Here is a 26,612-nt window from a genome sequence, read left to right as displayed (position 1 = left end):
ATGCTTTCTATACAAGCTGTGTACATTAATAGTCTACATCAAGCTGATATCCTGTAAAGGTCACAATAAACTGTTTGAGACAGAATATGGGAATTCTGTTGACATGGACATACGTGATATGTGAGAGTGACTGCTTGAAGTGGCGCTGTCACGTCCCTGGAAGTGACAGTGCCATGTTTACATGTGGGCTTTCCTGAAGTAGTGATTAATTTAAACAGGCGTTCATGTAATTTGCATGCCAATCCTTGCATGCCTGGCAGGGCATACAAATTAAAAAATAACTAGTAAACATTTGATTTTTTTTCTTTAAATAGCACAACCCACCTGTGACAGTTTCACTTTACTGAGCAAGTGCTTGTATGGAATTGTACCTGAAATTTGGTGCAGATGCCCATTCGAGTGCAAGGCAAGCCAGACCCACAGCAGCGTATACCAGCAGGAAGAAAATTGTCACAATTGCAGCAATGGTGTTGAGTTTCCCTGCAAACAGCACCAGCTAAACAAAAAGATAGTAAAATCTGATTAGTAGTGGCTACAAGAAAGCACATCAGAGAGAGCTAGGTCTTCCATCTTGAAAAAGCAATGTATAAAAAAAAAAACATTGAATTTCAGGCCCAGGAATGCAAAGTGTCTAATACTTGGTGTCAATTCAAGTCCTGAATCTGCAATATCTATTAAAAAAAAAAGGAAAACTGAATTTAAATTGTTCTGTTAATCATCCACAGCTTGATACAATGTTAATAACAGCCATGAATGGAAGTAGGAACCAATCTGGGTAGGAATTCATTCACTTCTCGTACTGTACTGCGGGGAGGGTATCCATTTTACTGAGATTATCCTCATCTATTTGCTCACTCTCAGGGTGAGCTCATTATTGCAAACTTTAATCTCTGAGCGTGTTACATGAATTACAAAATGTTTCCCGTTTAGGACCTTGGTAGAAAGATGGCTTCTTCTTGTGCCTGACACTGCCACAACTTGTCAGTAAACAAAAAAAATAATTAAAAAAATTGGGTTGGTGATAAAACCAAAACTTTGTGTCGGTTTCAGAAAAGGTAGCAAAATGATGAGTGGATATTAGGTGCAATGTGAATATTAGGCCAATGGTTGTCAAATCCATCCTCACGGAAAACCAACATTTTTTGAGGCAACGCCCCACTAGTTTTTATGTAGGAACAAATTATTTGCAAATGTTTAGAAACACTAAGATTCTATTTCTGGGGGTAGGGAGGTAAGCACCAAAAATATATATATATATATATTAGATTAAAAAGTAGATTAACAGACTCCAGTCATTATCTATGTGTGTGTCAAAATAGTAATACAAATAATAAACAAATATTAGTGTCTCTTTAATTCTGTCGTAGATTTCAGCTCTACAGGGCCCTTCTTGAGAGCAATTAGGCAAGTCAAAAACTGGGAAAGATTTGAAATCTGCCCTGTTTTATCAGAATTTGCACACGCCTAGTGTCCCCTAAGAAGGAATTTCATGGGCCTCCCACTAAATTGCCAATCCCACAGTAAAGCCAGCTGGCCAGGAATGGAGGCTTGCTATTGAACTCTCTATTCAGAGGCAATCATTGGCTCATAGCACTAATGGTGGGGTTACAGTGTCCACAGGAGAGAGAAGCAAGAGGCCATATTGGAAGGAGCAGAGAGAGAGCACAACAGCAGCAGAGGTCTGATTAAGCAAGGCAATTTACAATATTTCTGACCGCTGCCTGTCACTAACAGATCATTAACTCCAACTACATATTACATTGTGTAGCTCAGTTGACCAGCACCCACCATCTTCTTTAAAGTGCTCAATCACTGTGTAGCTAAGACCTTAGCTGTGAAGGTCCACACTACAGGACAAGAGCTATGACTGTGTACTGATCTGATTTCTGCTTGTCCTTCTTTCCTTCACAATCTGTTCCACAATCACTGCACTACATGAAGTCATAACTTTTTGGGAATTGCAGTTGAGGTGTTTCTAGCTGACAATTTAATTATATCTCTGCAAATCCGTATTGTGCCCATAAAGCAATGCTTAGAGAATACGCTCAACAATGCTGTAGAAATTTAAGCAAGCATCATGCTGTATGGGTTCCTAGTTTGGTGAGATCTCAGTACTCAAGGTACTCCAATACAATACCTTCAAAATAAAAAAATATGCTTTTTTATTATTTTATTGAGGGAAGAGGGGGGAGGGACACATATTAATGTGTTATCTATACAAAGCACTACAAAAGAATGAGTTAAAGGGACACAACAACTTTAGCTTAATGAAGTTGTTTTGGTGTATAGATCATGCCCCTACAGTCTCACTGCTTAATTCTCTGCCATTTACAAGTTGACTCAATGTGCTCATACAGCTCTAGCCACACCTCCTTGAATGTGACTTGTACAGCCTTCCTAAACACTTCCTGTAAAGAAAATGTTTAGAATTCATTTATTGCACATTTTGTTTAATTTAGAATGTATTACCTCCTGTTCTGTTAATAACCTGCTATAGCTGCAAGAGCCTTCTCTGTGTGATTAAAGGGACACTCCAGACCCCTCATGCAGTTTAGCTTGCTGGAATGCATTATGAGTGAAGAGTTGGAACTATGGTTCCAAAGGAATCCCCTCTACAGTTAATATAGATTTTCTTCTACATACTGACAGCATCATGTGAAGGCTAAAAGCACTGTGAAATCTTAAGTCATGGCACCAATTGATGAATGCCACGACCCTAGACATTATATTTAAAGAAACACTTTGGGCCCCATAACCACTTAATCAAAATTAAATTGTTATGGTGCCAGGAGGTCCCTGGCTTACCTTTTGGGGCTAACCCATTCACAAATGGTTTAACCCCCAAAGTCTTCTCTCCAGCTCCATCTAGCTCTGCCCTGGAAGGACAGGGGTAGAGCTAAAAGATGCTGGAAAGAAGACTCCAGCGCTATGACCTCCTAGCACCAGAGCAACTTGTTATGGTGTCCAAAGGTTCCCTTCAAATATGATTGATTATATTTTTAAACCCCCATAGTGCAGTGTCTGATTCCTCATAATGAGATTCTGAGATTATTTGGTGTTATACCCCTTGGTAGCAGCTGATCTTTGCAGATGACAACACTAATGCAGACCATCTCCTGGTAATGATATGCTACTAGTGGGGCTGTGAAGGCAAAGACAGTAAGATTATGTGACCCTTGCTCCTCTGCCAGAATATTATTAGGAAGATGGGCTGAATCAAGGACAGCAGCAAAAAACAAACAAACAAAAAGCAGCTGCGTGGGAGTGTAACTCCCAGCAATCTTGAGTAGACCGAGAACATTAAGGGATAAGTGATTTTATGAAGTTCTAGAGACATTCATAAAACATTCCACCCTCAATCCCATGCTATATTATGAAGTCATTTTTTTTTCGAATTAATACATCACTCTCTATATGTGGATATATATCTCTGAGGATTCCATACACAGATTTTAAACTGACTTTGTCTGTCTCCCTGCCTTCCCACTGCAATTCTTATTCATTCACTTATTGCAACATTGATAGAATATATAGAATGACACACAGGTTTATTGTTCTCTTTGTACACAACCGGATTTTTCCAACAGCAAATGGAAATTAGTCTATGTGGCCGAAATAGAGATGATCCCTCAAAGAATCTCGGCTTACATCAAACTTTTCTTAAATGGTTTGATTCTAAACTGAGGGAAAGTGGGATTCTACAACAGTGAGCTGTGGCAGCACGGTTGCTTAGCGTGTTCCTTTAAGTCTATTTCACTATCTAGCATGTGCTCTGAATAATAGCACAGATACCGATCTGTTTAAGATAAGATAAGTGCTGGCATGGACAAGTGGGTAATATAGTGAAGGTGCAACACCCATTAATTACCCACTTTTCATCACTTTGTAAGATGGCCACAACAAAGACTCTAAAATATGGGCCTAAATGGTTTATTATTACCTATTTAGACAGGAAAATTGCCTTCATAATTAATTCCCATTTTCGTGAACTTGTTGCAAACACAAGTAAGGTCAGGAGACAGCATTAGATCTAAAAGCACAGGATTGCCCCTGTAATTTATCGAATATATGAGTGTATAAATAAATACGTTCTAACATTTCAAGCAGCTGAAAAGTGACACTTTTGTTTTAGTAGGTGTGGTAGGATGTGTAATTGAACGTTGCAGCATTACTGAAAATTGTTACGTTAACTACATGGCATATTGGTAGCAATTTATATAATTGTGTAGCCTATTTAAAACAGCATAGCTTTTTTATTTTATATCCAGGCACATTTACTGTATTTTAAAGACAGATTTGCATTTTATTGATAGTGCTGTAAAAGAGAAAAAACAAACAAACAAACAAAGAATATAACACACTCCTGCAGTTTATCTTCTATTAAAGAGAGACACTCAAGTAGAATATAGACAATACAATTATACTAAAAATGTTTTTTGACTGTCCCAAAAAGGGAGACACTTGAGATGTATGTTATTTAGCTACACCTAAAATATCACACGTGAAACTGTAAGCCACGCACAATAAACAATACTTCTTTATATGATGTCAGTGGAAAGGGCGTGGAGTCTGGTATATTAAACAGAAACAATTAACTATTACCTTTTTTGCTCACCCAAAAATTAAAAAAAAATATATATAAAAAGAATACATCAATAAGATATATATCATCTACAGAAAAAAAAAAGACCAGCAAAAAGAAGATAAAACCATAGTAAGGATAGTACAGTACACATATTCTTACATAACTGGCCTTTAAATGTGAGGATTGGTTCTATACTTACTATAATATTAAATAGTTATAAATATAGATAGACTTAGAATGATGCATTCTCATTTATACAGATTACTTTTATTATTGCCAATCTGACAAGATATGTATCCATAAAGTGTAGAGCTGTGTTTACTGGGGTAATAATAATCTGTATACCATGCAATTTGAATCTTAAAAGAATACTCCAAGCCTGCATTAGTGGCTATGGTCCCAGGACTGTCATCACTCCTCTGATTGTAAGGATTGAAATGTTTTCAGACAGTTTGATATCTTCCTGGGGCCCTCCAGTTGCCACTCTCTGCTTCCTCGCTCCTAAGCATAAGCTGATCACTCTCAGACAATGAGCTAAGCCCTGCCCTGCAAGCCAATGGAACTAACCACATTCAAAGTACAAGGGACCAGTGTTCTGCTTACACCATGAAATAGTCAGCATATTATACACAGATAACAATACTACAGTGTGTTGCACTACAACAATCCATATGGATATGAGTGAGAGACACTATAATGAAAAAAAATCTAATGAGGCGAGGAGCCAAATACAAGTGATGCAGCGCATGCGCATTAGGTCTCCCCCGCCAGCTGACGTTGGCGGAGAAGGAGTGTGGACGGAGTCTGACCCAGCGACGAGGCTCATCGGCGCTGGATTCAGCCCCGCGGAGAGGGGGGAGGGGGAATGAGGGTGGGACCTATTAACCCTATAGTGCCAGGAAAAATGGCTTTGTTTTCCTGGCACTATAGGATCCCGTTAAGGGAAGTCAGGGACCCTCATTTAACGGTGAACTGCTTGAAAATAATTTAACAATGAATGGAAGGTTAGCACAAGGAGGCATCAGGCACTATAACCCATTCAGTAAGAAGAAAATGTTTTACTGCACTCCTACATTTCCTGATTCTCCTAGGGATTCCAATTTGTCTTCTGTAATTTATACAAAGCATGTTTAAAAGTGCAGGAGCACGTTTCTTAAATCCCTCTATGGTCGTAACAAGCATACATAAATCGCTCAGGTTGATCTGGAGCATTCACTTAAAGAATTTACTTTTCACAATTGTGGCGAAACCAACCTCGCCACTGGGCATTGGAGAAGCCTGTTTGCCCGCCTCCTACCTGCTGACTATGGCCCCTGGGTTATTTGGCCCTTCAAGTACAATATTTGGGCATATTGGATTTGTATTGTACTGCTGCTGGCCCTTTAAAAACCATCTGGGGACATACTGTGGAGTTACTGGGTGGCCACCATTTCATGTATCAGAGGCACATGGTGAGAACAATGGATGAAGCACATGGTGAGAACAATGGATGGCGGGCATTTTAACTCACAGACATTGTTGTGACTTTTCTACACGGTGCCATCTCGCCGGTATTTGGTACACAACGACATCGTGCAGTAGTTTTAAACTATACAACAGGGGACACATTATACAGTAATTATTTTTTATATAATCTGTATATGTTCAGCGGAATCTGCATTAAACTGTATCTTTCAAACTATTGAATGGATCTGGGTGAATTTTGGATATGTGGTTCACCCAGATCCCCTGGTTCTGAGGATATACTTTATATGGGGTTATTGCATGTTGTGGGGTCCCTGTGATATGTTTCATAAAACTGTATTCTTCTGCCTGTGATAATGAGATTACCCATTGTGTTCAGTAATCCTATTACAGGCAGAGGGGAGGATTTTGTGTGGGAGTGTCTGTGTGTATTGTACAGATTGATTGGTTGTTTTGTCCCTCCCTGTGGGCGGTCCTGTATTCTCAACAACTGTAATAAAAACCAGGCTGGGAGTGCCAGCCTCAGTTCCTGTTTAACCCTCAAAGTGAAGTGTCGTCTCATTATTGGGGGAGGATTTATTGTATGCTGTTCCAGTTTGACTGCTAGGAGTGTAAACCTATTCGTATGGTTTTTCCTATTCGGCTGTATACAGCATTTATATGCTAGAGAGGATTCCTATGCTTCTCAAATTCGGTGGTTGTGGTGTCTGATGCAGTGCTTGAAGTCCTCAGGAAACGCTAGGAGCATCCTTTAACGGAAGGTACCCAGTCGGGGTGCCAGGTGATCCGTTACAACAATACACATATAAAACCAAAAAGAACAAAACATATAGTGTTTACCATCAATACATAATCACTAAAATAAACTTTGAGAAAGAGTTTTTAAGACTAGCTCATCGCTAAAGGCACAATTTACTGAAAACCAGGCGATACCACCTTAAGAGTACAGCAAATCTTCAACTTCAAATATTCCTCTCCGATATAAAAGAAAGCACAGAATAGAAGCAGTTCCTGGTTCAGATTATACTTAACTACTTGCTTCTTTACAGTAATATTCTAAAAAGTATACTCACTAATAATGGAAGCATGTGAAATCTTTAGTGCAACAAGTATCAGTTAGGGTGACACTCCCGACTCTACACTATTCCCATTAACATTCATCCATGCAGCAATACAGTTAAAATGTATATATTTATTTCGACCATCCTAGGTTGGGGTCTTAGAAACTAAGTGCTTAATTACACTAGTACAACGTTTTTTCTGATTGCTTGGACATACGATTTAATTTGTGTTTATACTGTATGAATCTTACTGTCTGTACTCGTAAAAATATTTATTACTCGATTTCAACACAAACAAAGCGAGCAGCTTACTTTAAATATAGGTAAGAAAGCCACTTATGCCGGATCTCACAAACACACATATAAATTAATCCCCCAGTTCTTTGTATCCTACAGACTTCTGTCAATCATGTCGGGTCCTTATGACTAATTTATACAAAGATTAGTCACCAAAAATGGATTTTATTTTCTAAACACCTAGGCATTTGGAAAATGTTCCTATTTACCAAAGGTAAATCTTCAGTATATATCACCTCACGTGTGTAAAAGCTAGATCTATGACCAGGTGATAGTTATTGCCTGTGAGTGTTCCTTGGTCGATTAATGGGTCAATAGTTAATGCATGTTTGAACAGTAAGATGCAGGGATATGACAGAGGTTGTGGGCTATGGGCAGGTCAAAGGTAGTCGCACACCAGGTCTCTAGCCATTTCCTTGCTATATAGCTTATCAATCTGAATGGATATGCAGTCTAACTGCAGTGAGAGTGTCTCTGGTCGCTCCCCTGGCCTCGATAAACTAATTAATGAAAAAAGATAGCAGTGTCACTTTCTGTTTAGAAGGATGGACTTATTTAACGTAGGCTGACACACATGATTTATTGAACAGGTTCATGGCCACAACCCATTGCCCGTAAACTCTGGCCCTCAGTCTGGGAGCTTAAAGCCAAATCTTGATGATTCTTTAACTGAATAAAGGAGCTCAGAGAGCAGACACCATCCATCAGAATAATGCCAGCTCCCTCTCCACTCTGAAACCTATTTGTTAAAGAAAAAAACAGCTCTTGTGTGCTGGGATTTGAGGAGAAATAGGAGAATTTCTATCTCCTGGAAAGCGGTGTCAGTGTAGTGATAAAATGCAATATGTTCATTAACCACATGGTAGGAGAGGGGTGTAGGGAGGCCATATTGACTTCTAAATTACCCATAGTAAATAAGGCTGCTAGGCAGGACTGCACTAACCTTTTCACTGCCAAAATATATGTTGAGAGGGTTGAGACAGACTCATATTCTCTACAGCAAGTATTATCACAAAAACAACATATATATATGTATTTATATCCTGTCTTTCTGTCCTGTCTATTTATATATAATTGTTTTTTCTGTTGGTCCATCCATCAATGGCATGTTTTTATCACAAAAATAGAGATCACTAAGACTGTAAATGTCTCCAAAAATTCAACCCTTATCAATTCACCTGCTAAATAACAGGCAGGCCACAACAAAGACAGGGAAAGGCAAAAGGCAGTCACTGGTGAGGTTCTAACATCAATGGGCAGTTATCTCATGGGTTATAGGATGGAAAACTCTATTTTTATTCTCTTCTGGCTTGTATTTTGACTTTTGTGATACAAGATTGTGATAGTATGCTTCTGGTATGGTAATCTCATATAAAAGTGATTAGTGTGGAGGGCACACCGTGCACGAACAGTCAATACTCCAATAAACGCACTTAAATAATAAACAGATAAACAAAAGTAACAAACAGATAAACAAAAGAAAGCTCTCTCACAACCCCATTCCACATGGAGTTAATACATCTGTCTATTATGTTGGCGATGCGGGGAGACAACGGGTACCACATTACATATATGGTGGGAATGCCGTAGAATTAAACCATTCTGGAAGGACATACACGCCATCCTGGAGAAGTTCTCAGACGCACCCCCACCACTGGACCCAGCGGCAATGTTACTACACCACACGACCATACCCAGGTCCCGATGCAAAAGATCCATGACCATTAGGATCCTCAACGTAGCCAAACAAACCATACCACAATACTGGAGGCAGGATAGGCCCCCTCCCCTTAGGACATGGTTCAACCAAATGGAGGAGCTCAGGGCAATAGAAGAATTACACTCGGGAGCGACTAATACCACTGCAAAATACACAGAGATCTGGACACACTGGATCGTATCCACCACACAGGTAGACTTCACCGCCTGCCTAGACGCTGAGGACCCACCCGACAGAACTGACGCCCAAGACTGACCCCACCACCCTACCCACCTATTTTCCCACACAACCCGCATCCTCCCCCCCCTCTCCCCGCTCTCCCCCCCCCACTCCCCTCCCCCTATTTTCTCCTGCTTACCATATTTAGGCTGCAGGCCCATACTCCGAAGGCACTGAGACACGTCTGACCACTTAACAGTGGAATCATGAACCCAATAGGCATACACCACAAGAAGCCTACAGTGACTTGGGTGTCACCGACGCAATACTGATCGATCACCCCCCTCACTCAACGTAACATGACCACACACACACTAGACCTAGTCACCTTAAAAGGCACCAGATGAGAGACCGTGCACAGTCTATCCGGGGGGGAAATGCGAAAAAGGCAATGGAAGCCTAACCACTGTATTGATGAATAGGGACCTGCGAGTCCATCACTGAAGTGGGCCTGCGTGCCCAAATACCTGTTTGTGTTTACATACATATTCTAGCACACGTTGTGCTCCACTTACAATACTATCGAAGAGACCTGCGAGTCTCACTGTGAATGTTGAATGTGTTTCAGTTACAATACGCTTGAAGAGACCTGCGCGTCTCACTGTGAACATAAAATGATAATAAAAATATATTTACAAAAAAAAAAATACATCTGTCTATATAGAAACAAGGAGGAAACGAGTCTATAAAAATACATCTTCATCACAAACATACTAAAATACATATATAATAGATACAAAAGACAACAAAGTGAAAAAAAGTAGAACTTCATTGGAATGTATGTAAAATGATTTTATTTTCTTGTCTTTTTATATATATATATATATATATATATATATATATATATATATAAGGCTGTATAGGGTGACAGACTTTGAAATATAGGTCTTAACGGTATGGTTGGATATACTTATATTGCTATTTTCTGGTATATATTTTGTGTATATTGTATTTTAACTTTGTGCTCTTTTGTACTTATCATGTATACATTTTTTATATGTCTTTTAGTATGGTTGTAATAAAGATTTTTGTGTCCTCCTCCTTGTTTCTATATAGACAGATTGTAATCTCATATGACTGGGGTATAAGAGAAAATGATCTAGTTTAATGAGTAGGTGGAGGTTTGATAAAACTATTAAAAAAGCAATAATTATAGATAATATACTATATTATCGTGTAAATAAGCAACATGGTGAGAATGGTTCACAAAATTAGCTTCTAACAAGAGGGTAAGGAGACCAAAAACCAAACAGTGAGTTAGAGTGCAGCGTTTGAGAAGCAATGAATGAAAGTTTATTAAAAGAAAAGCTCTGGCTTATCCACCTTATTATGAGCAGTGCTAAGTGACGTCTAAGACATGAATTTATTTTTCCATCATTGCTGTCTGCCTTATAATATGTCTGTCTGCTTTATTTATCAATATTTTACTTCTATTTTTCCAATCTCTTCTTTCTATTAATATATCCTCACTATACATTTGTCTCCTTGTTTAACAAACTTTTGGGGACACAAAGTAACTTGCTTAAAGTAAACTAAACAGAATTTAAAGTGCATATTAAGTAAACATCCTTACTGGATCTTAGAAAAGATGGTTATGTTGCCTACGCGTTTTCTACCTAAAAATATACTCCACAATACCCATGGCTTTGTATGTGTTTTCCTTTTCCAATACGTTTATTTATTTAGAAACCTTTAGTTTAAGCATTAGGTATGTATGCATGTCTGTATATGTGTGATTATAGTGGTTTATGGCTAGTTCTGTATGATTGTGTATAAATATGTGCGTGAGTATGGTTTGATAGGTGTGTTGTGTGCGTGTCTTATTAAATGCTTGTTTTAAAATATCTGATTAGACTATTAAAGGACCACTATAGGCACCCAGACCACTTCAGCTTAATTAAGTGGTCTGGGTGCCAGGTCCAGCTAGGATTAACCCTTTCTTCTATAAACAGAGCAGTTTCAAAAAAACTGTTATGTTTACCTATGGGTTAATCCAGCCTCTAGTGGCTGTCTCATTGACAGCCGCTAGAGGTGCTTCCGCGCTTCTCACTGCTTTCCTATGGACTGGCTGAATGCGCGCACGGCTCCTGCCGATGACAGCGATATGGAGGAAGAGAGTCCCCCGCCCTGCGCTGGAGAAAGAGGTAAATTTAACCCCTTCCATGCCCTAGAGCCCGGCGGGAGGGGGGCCCTGAGGGTGGGGGCACCCTCAGGGCACTATAGTGCCAGGAAAATGAGTATGTTTTCCTGGCACTATAGTGGTCCTTTAAGGTCTAAGTGTCATTTTGAATAATTAAGGAGGATCTTTTACTTCCAAAGTGATAGTGCATTGCACCCTTATACTGCTATTACAATATTTGTTTGGATAAAGAAAAGCAAAAAAAACAAACGGCCGGCACAACATGTAAGTACATGATGTAGAATTGAAAGTAGGACAACCAATACCTAACTTTTAGTTAAGTAACAGTTGCTCTTTATGTATGTGCTGTGTATTACATGCACATGTATTTACTAATACTACAAACACGTGTTTGCATTCACATACACAGTACTCACTCATAATGTACATATATGTAGGTAGTACATAGATCAAGCTGGACATAGGGTAGCCTAAAACCTGAATGAATAATTGAGCTTAGAGCATCTAACCTGAGGACTACAACTATGGCTGGCTCGCACTAATTACACGTGGATCCTAACCAACCCCCAACAATGGGCTCATTGTTGCTGGTAAGTTTTACTGATCAGTCTTTACTCTCTAAAGTGCCTGTTGCTAGCTATATCAAGTAGCAGCTGCTTCCTAAATGCAAAATGTCACCATTAGTGACTGGTAATGGGAGTATAATAAGGGCTTTTAACATCCAGTTACCAACTGGTTTCCGAGTCTGTTGCTTAATTTTACCCCCTCCTGCCACTACTCTCGCATATTTTTTGGGGGGTGTATTTTTTTGCCTCTCACACTGATATAGCAAGGGATAATAACCCATATAATCTAAAATGTAAAAAAAATGCTTTAAAGAAATAAATAATTTATACTTACCATTTAAAGTTCTGATCTAAAGGGCTACAAAAAACCTTTTTAAGAGGATGGACGTTTCCAGTATAATATGATCTATTGGGCACTATACTCCCCCCTATCAATTTGCATTAAAACCTCCAAAAAGAGGTTTTACTGACCTGTAGTCCAGTGCCAGGTGAAGTTTTTCCATACACCATGTGACATCCCTGAGGACGCATGTGGTCCAATCACTTTATGAGAAGCCTAAGATTGGACCACTTCGCCAGCTCAGAGTGCATGCACACAATCTGAGAGTGGAGAGGTGGAAGGGTGCAAGGGTAAGAGGGGAGAGCTAGTTTCCTTTTTTAGGCGTTCTATCATGTAGGCGAACACATCTGTCGGCAGCGTGCAGTGCGTGCTGATGACAGACATATTTTTAGGCAGCCTGGAATAGAGTTCTGGGTTTTCAAGGTCATGTGTGCTGGGGTACAAATAGCCCTAACACACAATTACAAATATACCAGTATGCGCAGAGTTTCATGCTAAAACACTGCACATGTGGACTCCTACCACCATGACTACTTCAAATCATTAAAGTGGTCATGGTGTTCCGAGTAACCCTTTACTTCTTTCTTTTCTTTAAACAAAAATGGACAAATAATAACCAGACAAAACTGTATTTAATAAAAAAGGCCCAATTCACAAAAACTGTAGGAAAAAAATAAAACTCCCCTGCCCCCACAAAAAAATCCAAGTGAGCCTTGTGACCCCCCTAAAAAAAACAGTTTGCAAAAACTGCAGGGAATAAAAAAAAAATCTATGTGAGGCCATTGTGGGCTCCGTGCAGAGTGATCATTTAAGGTGGGGGAGGAAAGCCTTTAAAAAGTCCTTCCCAAGCTTTAAATGTTCAGTGGAACGCTGTGATTTGTTTGCTTGTAAGCCAAAAAATAATTTTTTGCTGCTCTCTGTTGTGGCACTGAAAGTTAATTAGACTTATGTCAGGTAGAAGACGATACGTAAATTTTAAAGTTGCATGTAATTTTATTCTTTTTTTACAATAGTAAGCGATTGTAGTGTTTGGTATTAGCAGATTTAGAGTTTACATACAATGCGTAAGGTTAGACATTGTCAGTATTTTGTCAGCTTTTATCAACATCTTACTGCAGTTACAATGGATAGGACTAGACTGGTTGTACATATGAATAGAGGGTTTAGAGACTAGCAAATGGCCCTATTTTCACCTACTAGTCAGATTAGTCATGTCAAAATAATGCAGATTTTATTTTGTCTTGTGTTTACTGGGAACTCGGGGGCTAGTGGGAAATTAGATATTTTTTCCCCAGGGGTTTGGTTTCTATAAGATTTATTTTAGAAACCAGCAGAGTTTTTAAGGGGCAGTGTAGTGAGTTAATGGTAGAACAGAACAGGTTAAACACCATACTTTTATTTATTTTTTTTAGAACAAAGCATTCTGCATTTCACCAAATAAAACAATGAATTATGCTTTTTTTAAAGTGCCAATTATTAAAATGCTAATCTTGCCACGGTTTTGGATCGTGTTAGTTAGTCCCCTTATGATTTATGGGGGCCCCGTGGACTGCCAACTGTCTTTGTTGTAAGTTATTCTGGTGGTGAAGAGAGAGGTTTGTGGCTGGAAACAACATATTTCCATATGTCCCTTGCATGAATTCCCCTTCCTAAACCCCAAGGGAACACAATTAGTTTATTCAATAAAATTTCAACATCTTTGAGCTGTTTACTGTGTAACATGTTAAGGCTTGATTTTCTCTGTGGGGCAGTTTTTGGTGCAATTAATTCAGTATTGGAATTATTTTATAGTACTGTTAATGTTTACCTGCATTTTTATCGCCTCTCTTTTTTCATTCACTTTTCCTTTTTACCCTATTTTACCCTAAGTCTATGGCTTTCTTCTACGTTCTTTACAATGGGCAGCATATAGTTAAGTGTTCTATACATCTAGCTATCATTCCGTTCACATCTCCCCCTACTTTTGCGGTCTTTTCACCCTGTCCTTTATACCAGCCCCATCCTCCCTGTATCTCCGCTTCCATCTCGCCCATTCCCTCACCTCCTTCTTCCTTACAGCAGTTTGCCCTTGGTAGATAATCTCTTTAACGCTCCATCAAGAAAAGTGTGGCAGCTTTACATGCAGACAAATAGAAAATTTAGGAATAAATAACAATAGAGGCTCGCAGGTAGGTTATAGCTAAATGGACAATTACCTTCTATCGAAGGGTGTCATATTTTAATAGAAAGCAGATTATGAATCTGGTACCAAGAGGTCACACCAAGTGCCCCCTCCTTGATTCCTAGACATTCAAAGAAAGCCTTATTTAGTAGTGCAGTGAGTGTTTTAACAAATTTCTCTTACTTAGCCAAGCAATTCGATTTTTATATAGACGCTTAGGCTTGGCACAGCCCATTGACATTAATGTAAAATAATAGAATACTGCAGTTTCACATAATACTTTTTTTTTTTTTTTTTTTATCAAGACAAGAAAAGTCCTTCCAAATTCTTGTCAATGTAAAACATTGCCATTCCAGTTACAGACTTGTATTACTAGACTTCTGCAATGCTCATTATTCTGCATTTGTAATATACATGTAACTAAATGTCAAATCCTTCCCGTTTTGTTTTAATCCGTTAATCACAGATAACCGTAAATAGTAAACCTGGCGCAAGTGGCAGCCCCAGGCTCTCCCTTTGAGATGAGATCAGTAAGTCCCTAATAATAACTGCACAACCCCAGCAGCATCTGAAAAAGTGGTGACGGCTGGCACCCAGAATGCTTTATTTGTTTTATTCAGCTTTTTTATGTGTTTATATTTAATGCACATCTGTCATATTTTATGGTTGTACAAGCATTTTGTTTAATCATTCGAGTCAGTTGAAAGCAGGTTGTGCAGTATAATAAATACATAGTGCTTTAGGGTCTTTGTATAAACAAAGGAAAACAGTTAGTTCTAATGCGCCCAGCTAGCATTTGTTTTATTATTATTATAATATTATTTATTTTTTTTACACAAAGGAATTAGAAGGAAGAAGAGATCAGAAAAACTGGCAAATCTATTTCAGGTTAATATGAGATACAGAACCAAGATTATCCTAACTGTATGATTCACACATAAAGTAAAGCATGCACCCTCCCAACGTTGCGAGAATGTAATCAGGATAGTTGGGTGGACTTTCAAATGGGGGCCAGTCCACTGAAGGGGTAACACCAGGACGACAAAGAGCCTCATCGCTATCCTAAACTATCAGGACCCTAAAGAGTGCTGCTGAAGTGCTCAGCGAGCACATCTAATAATGGGCTTGAACGATGACAATTCCCTGGTGTCCTGGATGTGGGACACCACAAAACTAAATCTGTACGGCAGGGCAGGACCCCGAAATCAGGACAGTCGTGTCAAAGCGGGGCAGATGGGAGCTCTGAAGCATGTACTAATAAAGTTAAAAAAAATAAAAAATGTTAATGATAATTTTTTGCTTCTTAGCATTTAGTACTAGTAGTAATTTAACAATAAAATACCAGTTGTTATGCTGTCAAGACTACCAATTATTTTTGGTTATGGTATTAAAGTCCTTGCTAGTGATATTTTCCATTTTCACTATTATTTCACAGTAGAACTAGTACACTGGCTATTTTATTTTTTCTAGAAAAGATCATTATTACATTTTTTTTAAGCTGGTCAATTTTGAGATTTTTTTTTATTTCAGTTCATTAGTACATGCTTGACTAATCAAATTCTTCTGATTTGCAGGCCTAATCACAATAACAGGGCTATTCACACAATTGGTACTAATCTGAGAATAGTACAACTGACAAGGGTACTACAATCTTTATGCCAAAATAGCTGACTAGGTAAAATTCGAAAACGTGGCTATTTTAAAAGCTCAGTAAAAAAATATGTGAACAAAAAAAACTAAACTGAGGTGTATGGAATCATGACAGGTGGGCGGGCCTTCGCGACGGCGTTGCAAGTGAAGCAACCTGCGGCACTGGCATCACGCACACTGGGCAGTCATGTCCACTGAAGGTGGAGGTCAGCCTGGCCGTCTACATACAGATGATAATGATTCGCTCATAATGTGCTGCTGACATTTCTCTGGTATCCCTACCAATGAGGAAAACCATGGAACAGAATTGGGAAAGAGGGAAAAGATCCCAAAATAGGCAATGTCCTGCCAAAAGCAGGACGGTTAGAGGGCCTGCGGATTTACAGATATTAAAGCGGCACTGTCACGCCGAACTTAGCTTTCTCCTATTGTTCCCTCTTCTATTCCTCTATCAGAATCTATTCTTCTTTTCTTTATTTCTGATCTATTCCTCTTTAAAGAATAAAACAAAGTATTTTTGTATTGTGTATTTTTCCTACACTTTTCCTTCTTTGACCAAAGGAGGAGCTTAAGTCAGCTTCATTTCCTGTGGTCAAAGACATTTTTCCACAATACTCACCCTCCTCCCTGTTCTTGCGATGCCTCCTTTCACTATTCCTGAATGTTCTGTTCTTGCGATGCCTCCTTTCACTATTCCTGAATGTTCTGTTCTTGCGATGCCTCCTTTCACTATTCCTGAATGTTCTGTTCTTGCGATGCCTCCTTTCACTATTCCTGAATGTTCTGTTCTTGCGATGCCTCCTTTCACTATTCCTGAATGTCCTGTCATATAGATAGGGCTACAGCAAACTGACCGAATTTCGTTCAAACCGAATGCCCACATTTTGTCCATTCGAGTTTGAATGAAAATCGGTTATTTTGCTGGGAATTTCATTATCCGATTTTTGCCAAGGCTGCATTTAGTAGATAGACCCCCATGGCGAAAGTGACCTCGACACTGGTTTTTGGAGGGGCCTGTTTGCCAGCCACTTGCCTCAGGACTATGGGCCCTGCAATATACCTTGCCCAAATGCAGTATTTGATTTTAATGTAGTTGCATGTATGGATTCCTAGAGTGCATAAACAGGTTATGACTTGCTGAATATATTTTCCATAACCACCCTCCTCTTAAAGAGCAAATCTACAGGACTCCAGTTACATTACATATCTCTATCTGTCTGTCTGCCTGTCTATCTATCTAAAACCTCTTTCGCTTTAAATCCCTGTATTAAGTATACATTTTCTCCGCAGACATCGTGGCCATTAGTTTGCCAGGACATCCTGCCTGAACACTGAGCATCACTGATCAAGGTAATCAATGCTGGCCTGTCAGGAAGTAAATAATGATCACACTGTGTGATAGAGCCGTTCTGGGCTTACATGGACCAACAACTTGGAGGGGCGGGAGATGGTGAAGCTAGTCAATTTTAATCACTGATAATTACCGTTTAACAGGTTCATTTATCAGTTCAATTATTTCACTGATCTATTTCCATTGATTTCAGCTACAAGCAGCTAAAATATTTCAGAATCTTCTATGGGATGCAGATAATTCTATTCTCTGAATAACACTTTGGTACCTTAAACTAGATTTTGGCCCACCTTAAAAATATTTGTTGTGATTGTCATATCAGAGTGGCACTTTTAGCTTGGCACTCTATGTGTGCATGTAAATCTCATTAACCTAAAGTTGTTTAGGGGCTCACTGTGTCCCTTTAATTGTAAAACCAAGGCAAGATTGTATCAAAAAGCTTTAAATCCAAGTTATCATAGTTCGCTATATTAAAAGGAGAACCATATATTTAATACAGGAGATATGTCCAATTAAAAAAAACAAAAGGGATCAATATTTCAAATCCTAGGCTATTAGCCAGGACTAAGATTGCATGGACAGGACTTTATTTAGAAATGTCTGTGGCACATTCAATTTAGTATATTATTTAGTATATTTTAGTTATTTTTATTTAAAGGGGTATTCAGTAAGAAACCCACTACATCTAAAAAAAGTGGGTTTTATGCATAGACCATGTCCCATGAATCTGACAAATATTTGTAAAACATCAAAATGGATATTTGCCAGTCAGAATGCCTCTAGTGGCATTCAATCAGACAATACGTCAGTCAATTAGACACCCTTTGGAGGAACTGCTTTGTAAAGATTTTCAATACCTGAAAGTTTGACATCCTCAAAAGCTTTGAATGCTTCTCATAAAGAGGCACCAGATTTGGTGCATCTCTATTAAAAACACCTGCTTAGCTTAGCAGATCCCTCAGTGCTCTGTGAGAAGTAATGGACTGCATCACAGATCTTCCAGACTGATGATCTCAAAAGATGAAACTGTCTGGTGCTGGATTAACAGTGAATTATAGTTGTTATTTAAATAGGAGGCATGGGGGTGGTATAGTCTAAATTAAAGGGAAACTAATACTGAAAATAAATATATTCATTTATCATGTTAAAGTGTTTGTTTAAGTGTCTTACGTCAATTCCCTCATTGGGCAATCCTTGAAACACCAACATCGCCATAATAGCTCTAAATATGCTACAAGAGACCCTTCAACGTGTTGGAAAAAAAGGAGAGGAAGATTTAAATGTATAAGCAGAGTTATCTAAATTAATTGCCATATGGTCCCACTAGGCGTCCTACATATGTATGAGAATAAACACTGTGTGTATAACTATATATCACAATGTTTCATTTAATCTGCTTTAAGAAAAAAAAAAAAAGAAGACGGAAAAAAAAGAAAAGGCATTAATTTGTACGTAAAGCGACAATAACGTCACGCTAAAGAAGTGCAGCTGAAATGTAAAGGGTGGTGATGCCATCTAGTTGAGAATAGCATCAGACTAAAGGATTTAATGCACTGTAGATGTGATAGCAGACTCAGAGATTCATGCACCAGGTTTATACAACAATTTAATAAATACATAAATTTCAAGGTAAAACTTTAATAAAAAAGTTAAATTGTGGTAAATTGAGAACCAACTTACGGGTAGTGGATAATGCACTGAAACAGTCATTATAAAAATATTTCACAGATAATGCACATGGTTAATTTCTTGAAGTATAGATAGTTAATGTAAGGAATGTGTCAGTGTAACGTCACAGAGTCTACTTACTTGAACCAAGAACCAGGACATAATAACAGATGCCCATGGATTTCCTCCTCGAGACGTCTTCTTTGCCGGTTTTAGGAGTATTCCTAGTGGAGAAAGAAGAAACAAAACTTAGTATTGTGTCCATAATTTGTATGTGTGGCTTTAGGTGTATGATTAATGAGTACACATTCTGTACATAGGTGGGAACAAGATGATCAATAGCAGTATGTGAAGAAATTCAAATTTCTCCTTCTACGCATGTAACCCATGTGCATTCTTTTCATTAGCTATACCATTACATATGTCCCACCCATACCTATACCATCACGTCAAGTGTCACTATAGCGTTAGGAATACAAATGTGAATAGTTCCCTGATGGCCGTTTAGGTGACTGTCTCATACCTGCAGGGAGAAAAAAAAAAACTATTTTCTTACCTTTTCTCCCAAGGCTGTCTCCATAGCAGGTCCTGCCTTTTTAGTTGAGATCATCAGGATTGATGATCCCAGCCAATTCAATAGTTTCCCCTAGGAAAATCAGATGACCTCTCTGAGAACATCTGAAGAGATAGCAGAGTTTTACTCTTCTATTTCCTCAAAAGCACCTCTAGTGGCTATCTAAGTGGCAGTCATTAGAGGCACTTTAACCCTTGAATGAAAACATTGCTGTTCTGCAGAATGGCACATTTTCAGGTGAAGGGTTAAAACGGGGGGACATGGCACCCAAACCACTGCATTGAGTAGAAGTGGTCTCATTGCTTGTAGTGTCCTTTTAAATGAAATGATAAAATTAGGCAATTAGTAAGTGGATTCAGTAAGGGTGCCCAATGTAAGTACAGAAATATTGTACATTAATGAAGCCTAAAACTGTGTATTTGACACACTGTTAAACCTTTCACCATAACACAGTGAAAACACTCCATTAAAAAGTTCCATTAAATCTCCAAGAAAAAAAGGTTTCAGTTTAAGAAAGCCTGTGAGGTCAAAACATCTATACTATCATTCAATCTGACAGTCTGCCTGTCAGAGGGTTTCCAAAAGCAGTTGGTATGTCTTGTAACACAACAGCCTCCAAGATTATCTGCTAGATACGTCCCTATATCTTTCAGCATATAAACGCATGCATTAATGTCCCATGTGTATAAGGGCTCCTGAATACCACAACCGCATGTGTAATCTATGTGTTAAAACACCAGAGTCCATTGGTAAAGTGGCACAATGAAGAAATAAACACTAGAGAGACATCATTGGCCTTTCTTATAGTTAATCCAATCACATATGATATGTATGTGGTGAAATGTGCCTCTGTTAGTTTACTGGTGCTAAAATGCTATTTTCAATCTCAACTGCACACTTGCAATATTAGCAAATATAAGCTTAGGTACCTCAAGGGCTCCACGTGCACTTGAGTTCCACTTACAGAAAGCAGGAGAACCACATGGAGGAAGGTTCCTGATTTCATCTGTCACTGTGTTTAGCACTGATTGACATGTGAGAAAAAGGATTATAACTTTAAATAGATATACAGAGGACGAGAGAGCTACTTTTACAGCTTGTTTTAAAATAAAATCGATACATTTGCTAGCAGTTGGTTGCAGAATATTCAGATTCATATTTTTGGTATTACTGTTATTAAAATGTTTATTGGGGCACTTTAGGCATCATGACAATTACAGGCTTTTGTAATGGTTATGGTGTGTCAATACAATTGCAAGTGTTTTAACACAAACTGAAGGACCAACTGCCCCACACATATACACATTGCCCCACACACACTGCACACCCATACACATAAACTGCCCCCCATACACACATTGCCCCACAGATACATACAGTGCCCCCCCTTACACACATTGCCCCACAGACACATACAGTGCCCCACACACACTGCCCCCCCATACACACACGCACCCCCATACACACATTGCCCCACAGACACTTACAGTGCACCACACACACTGCCCCCCATACACACATTGCCTCACACACACACTGCCCCCCATACACACATTGCCCCACAGACACATACAGTGCCCCACACACACTGCCCCACACACACACGACCCCCCCATACACAGACTGCCCCACACACACATACAGTGCTCCCCATACACACACTACCCCCATACACACACTGCAACCCATACACACACTGCCCCCCCACACATACAGTGCCCCCCATACACACACTGCCCCCACATACACTGCCTCCCATACAGACATTTACTGCCACCAGACGCACACACACACACTGCCCCACATACACATACATTGACACACACACACATACACTGTCCCCCATACACACACTGCCCCCACACACACTGCACTGCTCATACACACACGCTGCAGCTCTCTCACACACATACTGCCCCACACATACACTGCCGCCCTCACGCACTCACACACACACACTTCACCCCTCACACATACCACTGCTCCTATGCCTTATATCCCAGCAGACCCCAGGTAAGTTGTCAAACTGTTCTTAAATGGTTTGACTACTTACTCTGGGATGGGGTCCAGGCACTACTGGCACCATAACTACTACACTGAGCTGTAGTGGTTATTGTACCTGGATTATTTCTTTAAATAATCTGCAAGTGCCCCTCCCACGATCAGGCTCTGGATCCGCCACTGAATATATATAATATAATCCATTATCAACCGGGCCGGATTAACATAGGGGCTGATGGAATAGGCCCATAGATTTCAAAAATATATATATATATATATATATACTTTTTTTTTTTTTTTCACTCTACTCTTAGGGTTGCCACATGGCCATTAATTCTTTGATTTGAGGCTGCCTAGCCGGTGCTGTTATTGCAGTAATACCGGCAATACAAATGTCAGTCTCAGTATAACAAGAGATTATACTGCAATAGCAGCTCTGGCCAGTAGGGGTCGTTGCGTGTGTGGTGAGAGGCAGGGATAAGAAGTTACAGTATCTCCCTTCCTGCCTCTCTCTACTCACTGATCCATGGGGAAGCAGCTCTGCCCATGTCCAGGGCCGGACTGGGTATGAAAACCAGCCCTGGAAAAAATTACATACCAGCCCCATAGCATTGTGTAATTATACCGGCACAACTTAATTTTCTTGTTCATAAAAGGTAAAATCATGCATTTTAAAGCACATTTGAAGAGTGAATTATGTATAGATAAGACAGATATAAAAGCACACAAGGCCTTATACATAAAGAGTAAAATAGTGTAAACGTGGAGCAATCATCAAGAGTAGACCATTTGTTGCTAGGGTGATTAGATTACATTTAGAACTTTGCCCCACAATAGCTCTTTATGTAGAACCCCCATTGTTCAAAATATCATAGTAGACCATTATCCCATGCAATTGTGTCTGCGGCTGACCCCCCTCCCCCTAATATATTGCTGTCACTCCACTCCCCTAATATACTGCTGACCCCCCTCCCCTATTACACAGCTGACCCCCTCCCCTAATACATTAGTGACCCCCCCTCCCCTAATACATTACTGACCCCTCTCCCCTCCCCCAATACATTACTGACCCCCCCCCAATACATTACTGACCCCCCTCCCCTCCCCCAATACATTACTGACCCCCCCATCCCTCATACATTACTGACCCCCTCCTCCCAATACATTACTGACCCCCTCCCCCAATACATTACTGACCCCCCTCCCCAATGCATTATTGACCCCCTCCCCAATACATTACTGACCCCCTCCCCAATACATTACTGACCCCCTTCCACTCCCCCAATACATTACTGACCCCCTTCCACTCCCTCAATACATTACTGACCCCCCTCCCCAATACATTACTGCCCCCCTCCCCCAATACATTACTGACCCCCCTCCCCAATACATTACTGACCCCCTTCCCCTCCCCCAATACATTACTGACCCCCTTCCCCTCCCCCAATACATTACTACCCCCCTCCCCTCATTCATTACTGACCCCTCTCCCCTCCCCCAATACATTACTGCCCCCTCCCCAATGCATTACTGACCCCCCCTCCCCTAATACATTACTGACCCCCCCTCCCCAATACATTACTGACCCCCCCTCCCCAATACATTACTGACCCCCCCTCCCCAATACATTACTGACCCCCCTTCCCCTCCCCCAATACATTACTGACCCCACTGCCCAATACATTACTGACCCCCAATACATTACTGACCCCCTCCCCTCCCCCAATACATTACTGACCCCCCTCCCCAATACATTACTGACCCCCTCCCCTAATACATTACTGACCCCACCTCCCCCCAATACATTACTGATCCCCCCTCCCCAAATACACAATACAATAGGTCCCCCAAGCCACGTTATTCTTACCTTTACAACAGCGCAATGGTGCAGGGAAGAGAGGCCGAGATGCAGTCTCTGCAGTCCAGCGGCTGACAGGAAGTATCTGTGCCCTCGCACAGCAAGCAGGTGTGGCTGCGGCCGCGCGGTTGTGGCTGCGGCCGTGTGGCCGCATAGGCTAACCGGAATTTTTTTTTTCATGTCTTGTGGCTGAGTGCAGCCACATGTCAAAGCGGCCCCAGGGCTGAAATTTCCCGGTATCCCGGTAGGCCAGTCCGGCCCTGCCCATGTCTCCCAGTGTCTCTCAGTGTCCCTAGTGTCTCAGTGTTCATAGTCTCCCAGAGTCCCCTAGTATCTCAGTGCCCCCAAGTGTCTGTGTCCTCTAGTGTCTCAGTGTCCCCAGGTCTCCCCAAGTGTCCCCTAGTGTCTCAGTGTCCCCATGTCTCACAGTGTCCCAATGTCTCTAAGTGTCCCCTAGTGACATGGCGACACAGACTATAAGGGACACTGGGAGACATGGGGACACACACACTAGGGGACACTTGGCGACATTCGGACACTGAAACACTAGATGACACTGAGAGACATGCGGACACTCGGTGACACAGGGAGACATGGGGACTCTGGGTCTCCTCGTGTCTCAAAGTCACCCAGTGCCCCCATGTCTCCCCCAGTGTCTCCATGTCTCCCAGTGTCCCCAAGTGTCTCCAGGTCTCCCAGTGTTCCCTAGTATATCAGTGTCCCCATTTCTCTCAGTGTCCCTAGTGTCCTAGTGACATGGGGACACTGGGAGACATGGGGACACAGACACTAAGGGACTGGGAGACATTGGGATACAGACATGCCCCCTCTTTGGGTATGTTCGCCCCTTTCGGCAGTTCTGGTTATGTGATTTGCGTCAGTGGCCCACCCTTTTACCCCGTCCAAAGACTTCCTGCTTCACTGGACACTGGTATGGATTTACTTGAAAAATGAAATGTGAGATTAGCATAGAGTATGTCTTTTCTCATAACTGCATCCTTTCTCATAACAGCATTAAACTCCAGCACCATCTCCATCAGATACATCAGTGGTGTATTTAGGATTTGTGCTGCCCAAGGCAGGACGGTGCTTGGGCACTCCCCTCCCCCCAATTTAAATTTCACCACCCCTTCCTGTCACTAACTGACAGACGCACACTCACTGACAGACGCATACACTCACTGACAGACGCATACACTTATTGACAGACAAACACTCTCATCTACACTGACAAACAATGACATACACACACACTTACTTGGACACACACTGACAGACGCACACTCTCACTGACAGACACACAGACGCACACTCTCACTGACAGACGCACGCACTCACTGACAGATGCACTCACTCACTGACCGACACATACTCACTGACCGACACACACACATATTCACTCACAGACACACACACACACATTCACTTACAGACACACACACACACATTCACTTTCAGACACACACACATACACACTTACAGACACAAATACACACACACACACACTTACAGACACATACACACACACTTACAGACACATACACACATACACATTTCTCCCAACACTCACAAATTATTATTTTTACAATTTTATTTTAAATCCACCCATACTCCCTGGAAGAGCTGGAGTGGATTACTTACCTGTCCAGTAGGGCTGCTGGTTGGGCAGGCAGGGGGCGGACAGGCTGAGTAGGCGGCGAGGGAGCTTTAATCTCCCTGCTCAGCTCCCTTGCGCAACGCTTAGTGATGCCGGAAACTGGAGTGACGTCATATTGACGTCAGCAAGAGCTCAGGTGAGTATGCTTCCTCGCTGCCCACTGCCCGCTTCGGGGGGGCTCAAAAGTGGGCAGCTGGCCAGCTCTTGAGCCCCCCAGGACACAAGGCAAACAAGGGATCTGCCTTGGCGTTTGGGGTCGGTTTTTTGCCGCCCCTTGCAAAGTGCCGCCCAAGGCAGATGCCTTGTTTGCCTCGCAGAAGACACGTCCCTGAGATACATGACCCTTGGGAGGTAGGACTGTTTTAGTGATTTTGTAATTCGGTCCATCATAATTGTCAGCACCAGGCCCACTGGTCTTTTAATCTGGCCCTGATTATCAAATGTCATTATACAGCTCCATCTAAATGATTTAAGTCCAGGACACTCAGGCTACCCAAACATAGGGTAACAATAATTTCATTTTTACACTTGCATAAGTAAATTTTGGCTTTGATTTGCACATATCATGCTGTTAATGTCTGAACAGAGTAACAAGAACACAGAATAATAGGAGCAAGGCGCTATTAAAAGCAGAAATTACTAGTTATATCCTGCAATGGAATGAAGCAAAACGGCAATCTCCCTAATTGTAATAATGCACTGTTTGTTTGATGTGTAATTTACAAGACCTAGTGGTGATAAATCTACATTTTGTAAATGCAGAGAGAAAAAAACGTCTGCACAAAGCACACAGCATTAATTTCCCATCCCCATCTCTTTCTGATACAATCAGAGTGTTATACTATGTAAATGGTTAAAAGGAAGGGAATGAGGGATGCACTTGTATATTAAGTGTGTGAAGTGGCCAATATTTCATACACTTATACACCAGAAGGGACAGATATGGTTGCTCTAAAAGCTTCTTTATTTTTTAGAGCATTGTTACTGTCTGTTCCTAGGGGTGTGTAAGCAAAAGGCCCACTTCATCACTTTATGCAGTCAAAAGTTGATTTTTTTTTTTAAACTTTGTGCAACCAGCAGCCTGTTCAAGTGTAACTCCCATAACCCACAGCATGTGATTTGTGCTGAACTATATTAACAGCTGAATTACATGAGATCCTATTTTTTTGCGTGACCTCTCCAACCACAGCATTATGGGGCAGAATGAGAACACGTAGCTAGCTATGATTCTACTGGTTAGGACAAAGTGGTACCTGAGACCTCTTGTGACATACAATAAGGTCCTCCATCACCCAACACA

At 40.7% G+C, this 26,612-nt stretch overlaps 1 protein-coding gene across 2 annotated transcripts in view; it reads right to left on the bottom strand.

Annotated features, from left to right (window-relative positions):
* The window catches only part of LOC134586902 (solute carrier family 12 member 9-like), a 242,339-nt gene that overhangs the window by 58,781 nt on the left and 156,946 nt on the right, over window positions 1–26,612 (bottom strand). For both annotated transcript variants that reach the window (XR_010086599.1, XM_063442839.1), the window contains exons 8-9: window positions 19,364–19,446; window positions 372–496 (exon numbers count right to left, since the gene is read on the bottom strand). Coding sequence is in view for 1 of the 2 variants with exons in the window: in XM_063442839.1 (XP_063298909.1) it covers window positions 372–496; window positions 19,364–19,446 (208 nt within the window). In the remaining variant the exon portion in view is untranslated. The remainder of the gene's footprint in view (window positions 1–371; window positions 497–19,363; window positions 19,447–26,612) is intronic.

The sequence above is a fragment of the Pelobates fuscus genome, chromosome 2 (assembly GCF_036172605.1).
Source record: "Pelobates fuscus isolate aPelFus1 chromosome 2, aPelFus1.pri, whole genome shotgun sequence".
NCBI classification, from domain to species: domain Eukaryota; kingdom Metazoa; phylum Chordata; class Amphibia; order Anura; family Pelobatidae; genus Pelobates; species Pelobates fuscus.
The sequence above is the reverse complement of the archived record's forward strand: the minus strand, read 5'-3'. Positions and strand labels throughout refer to the sequence as shown.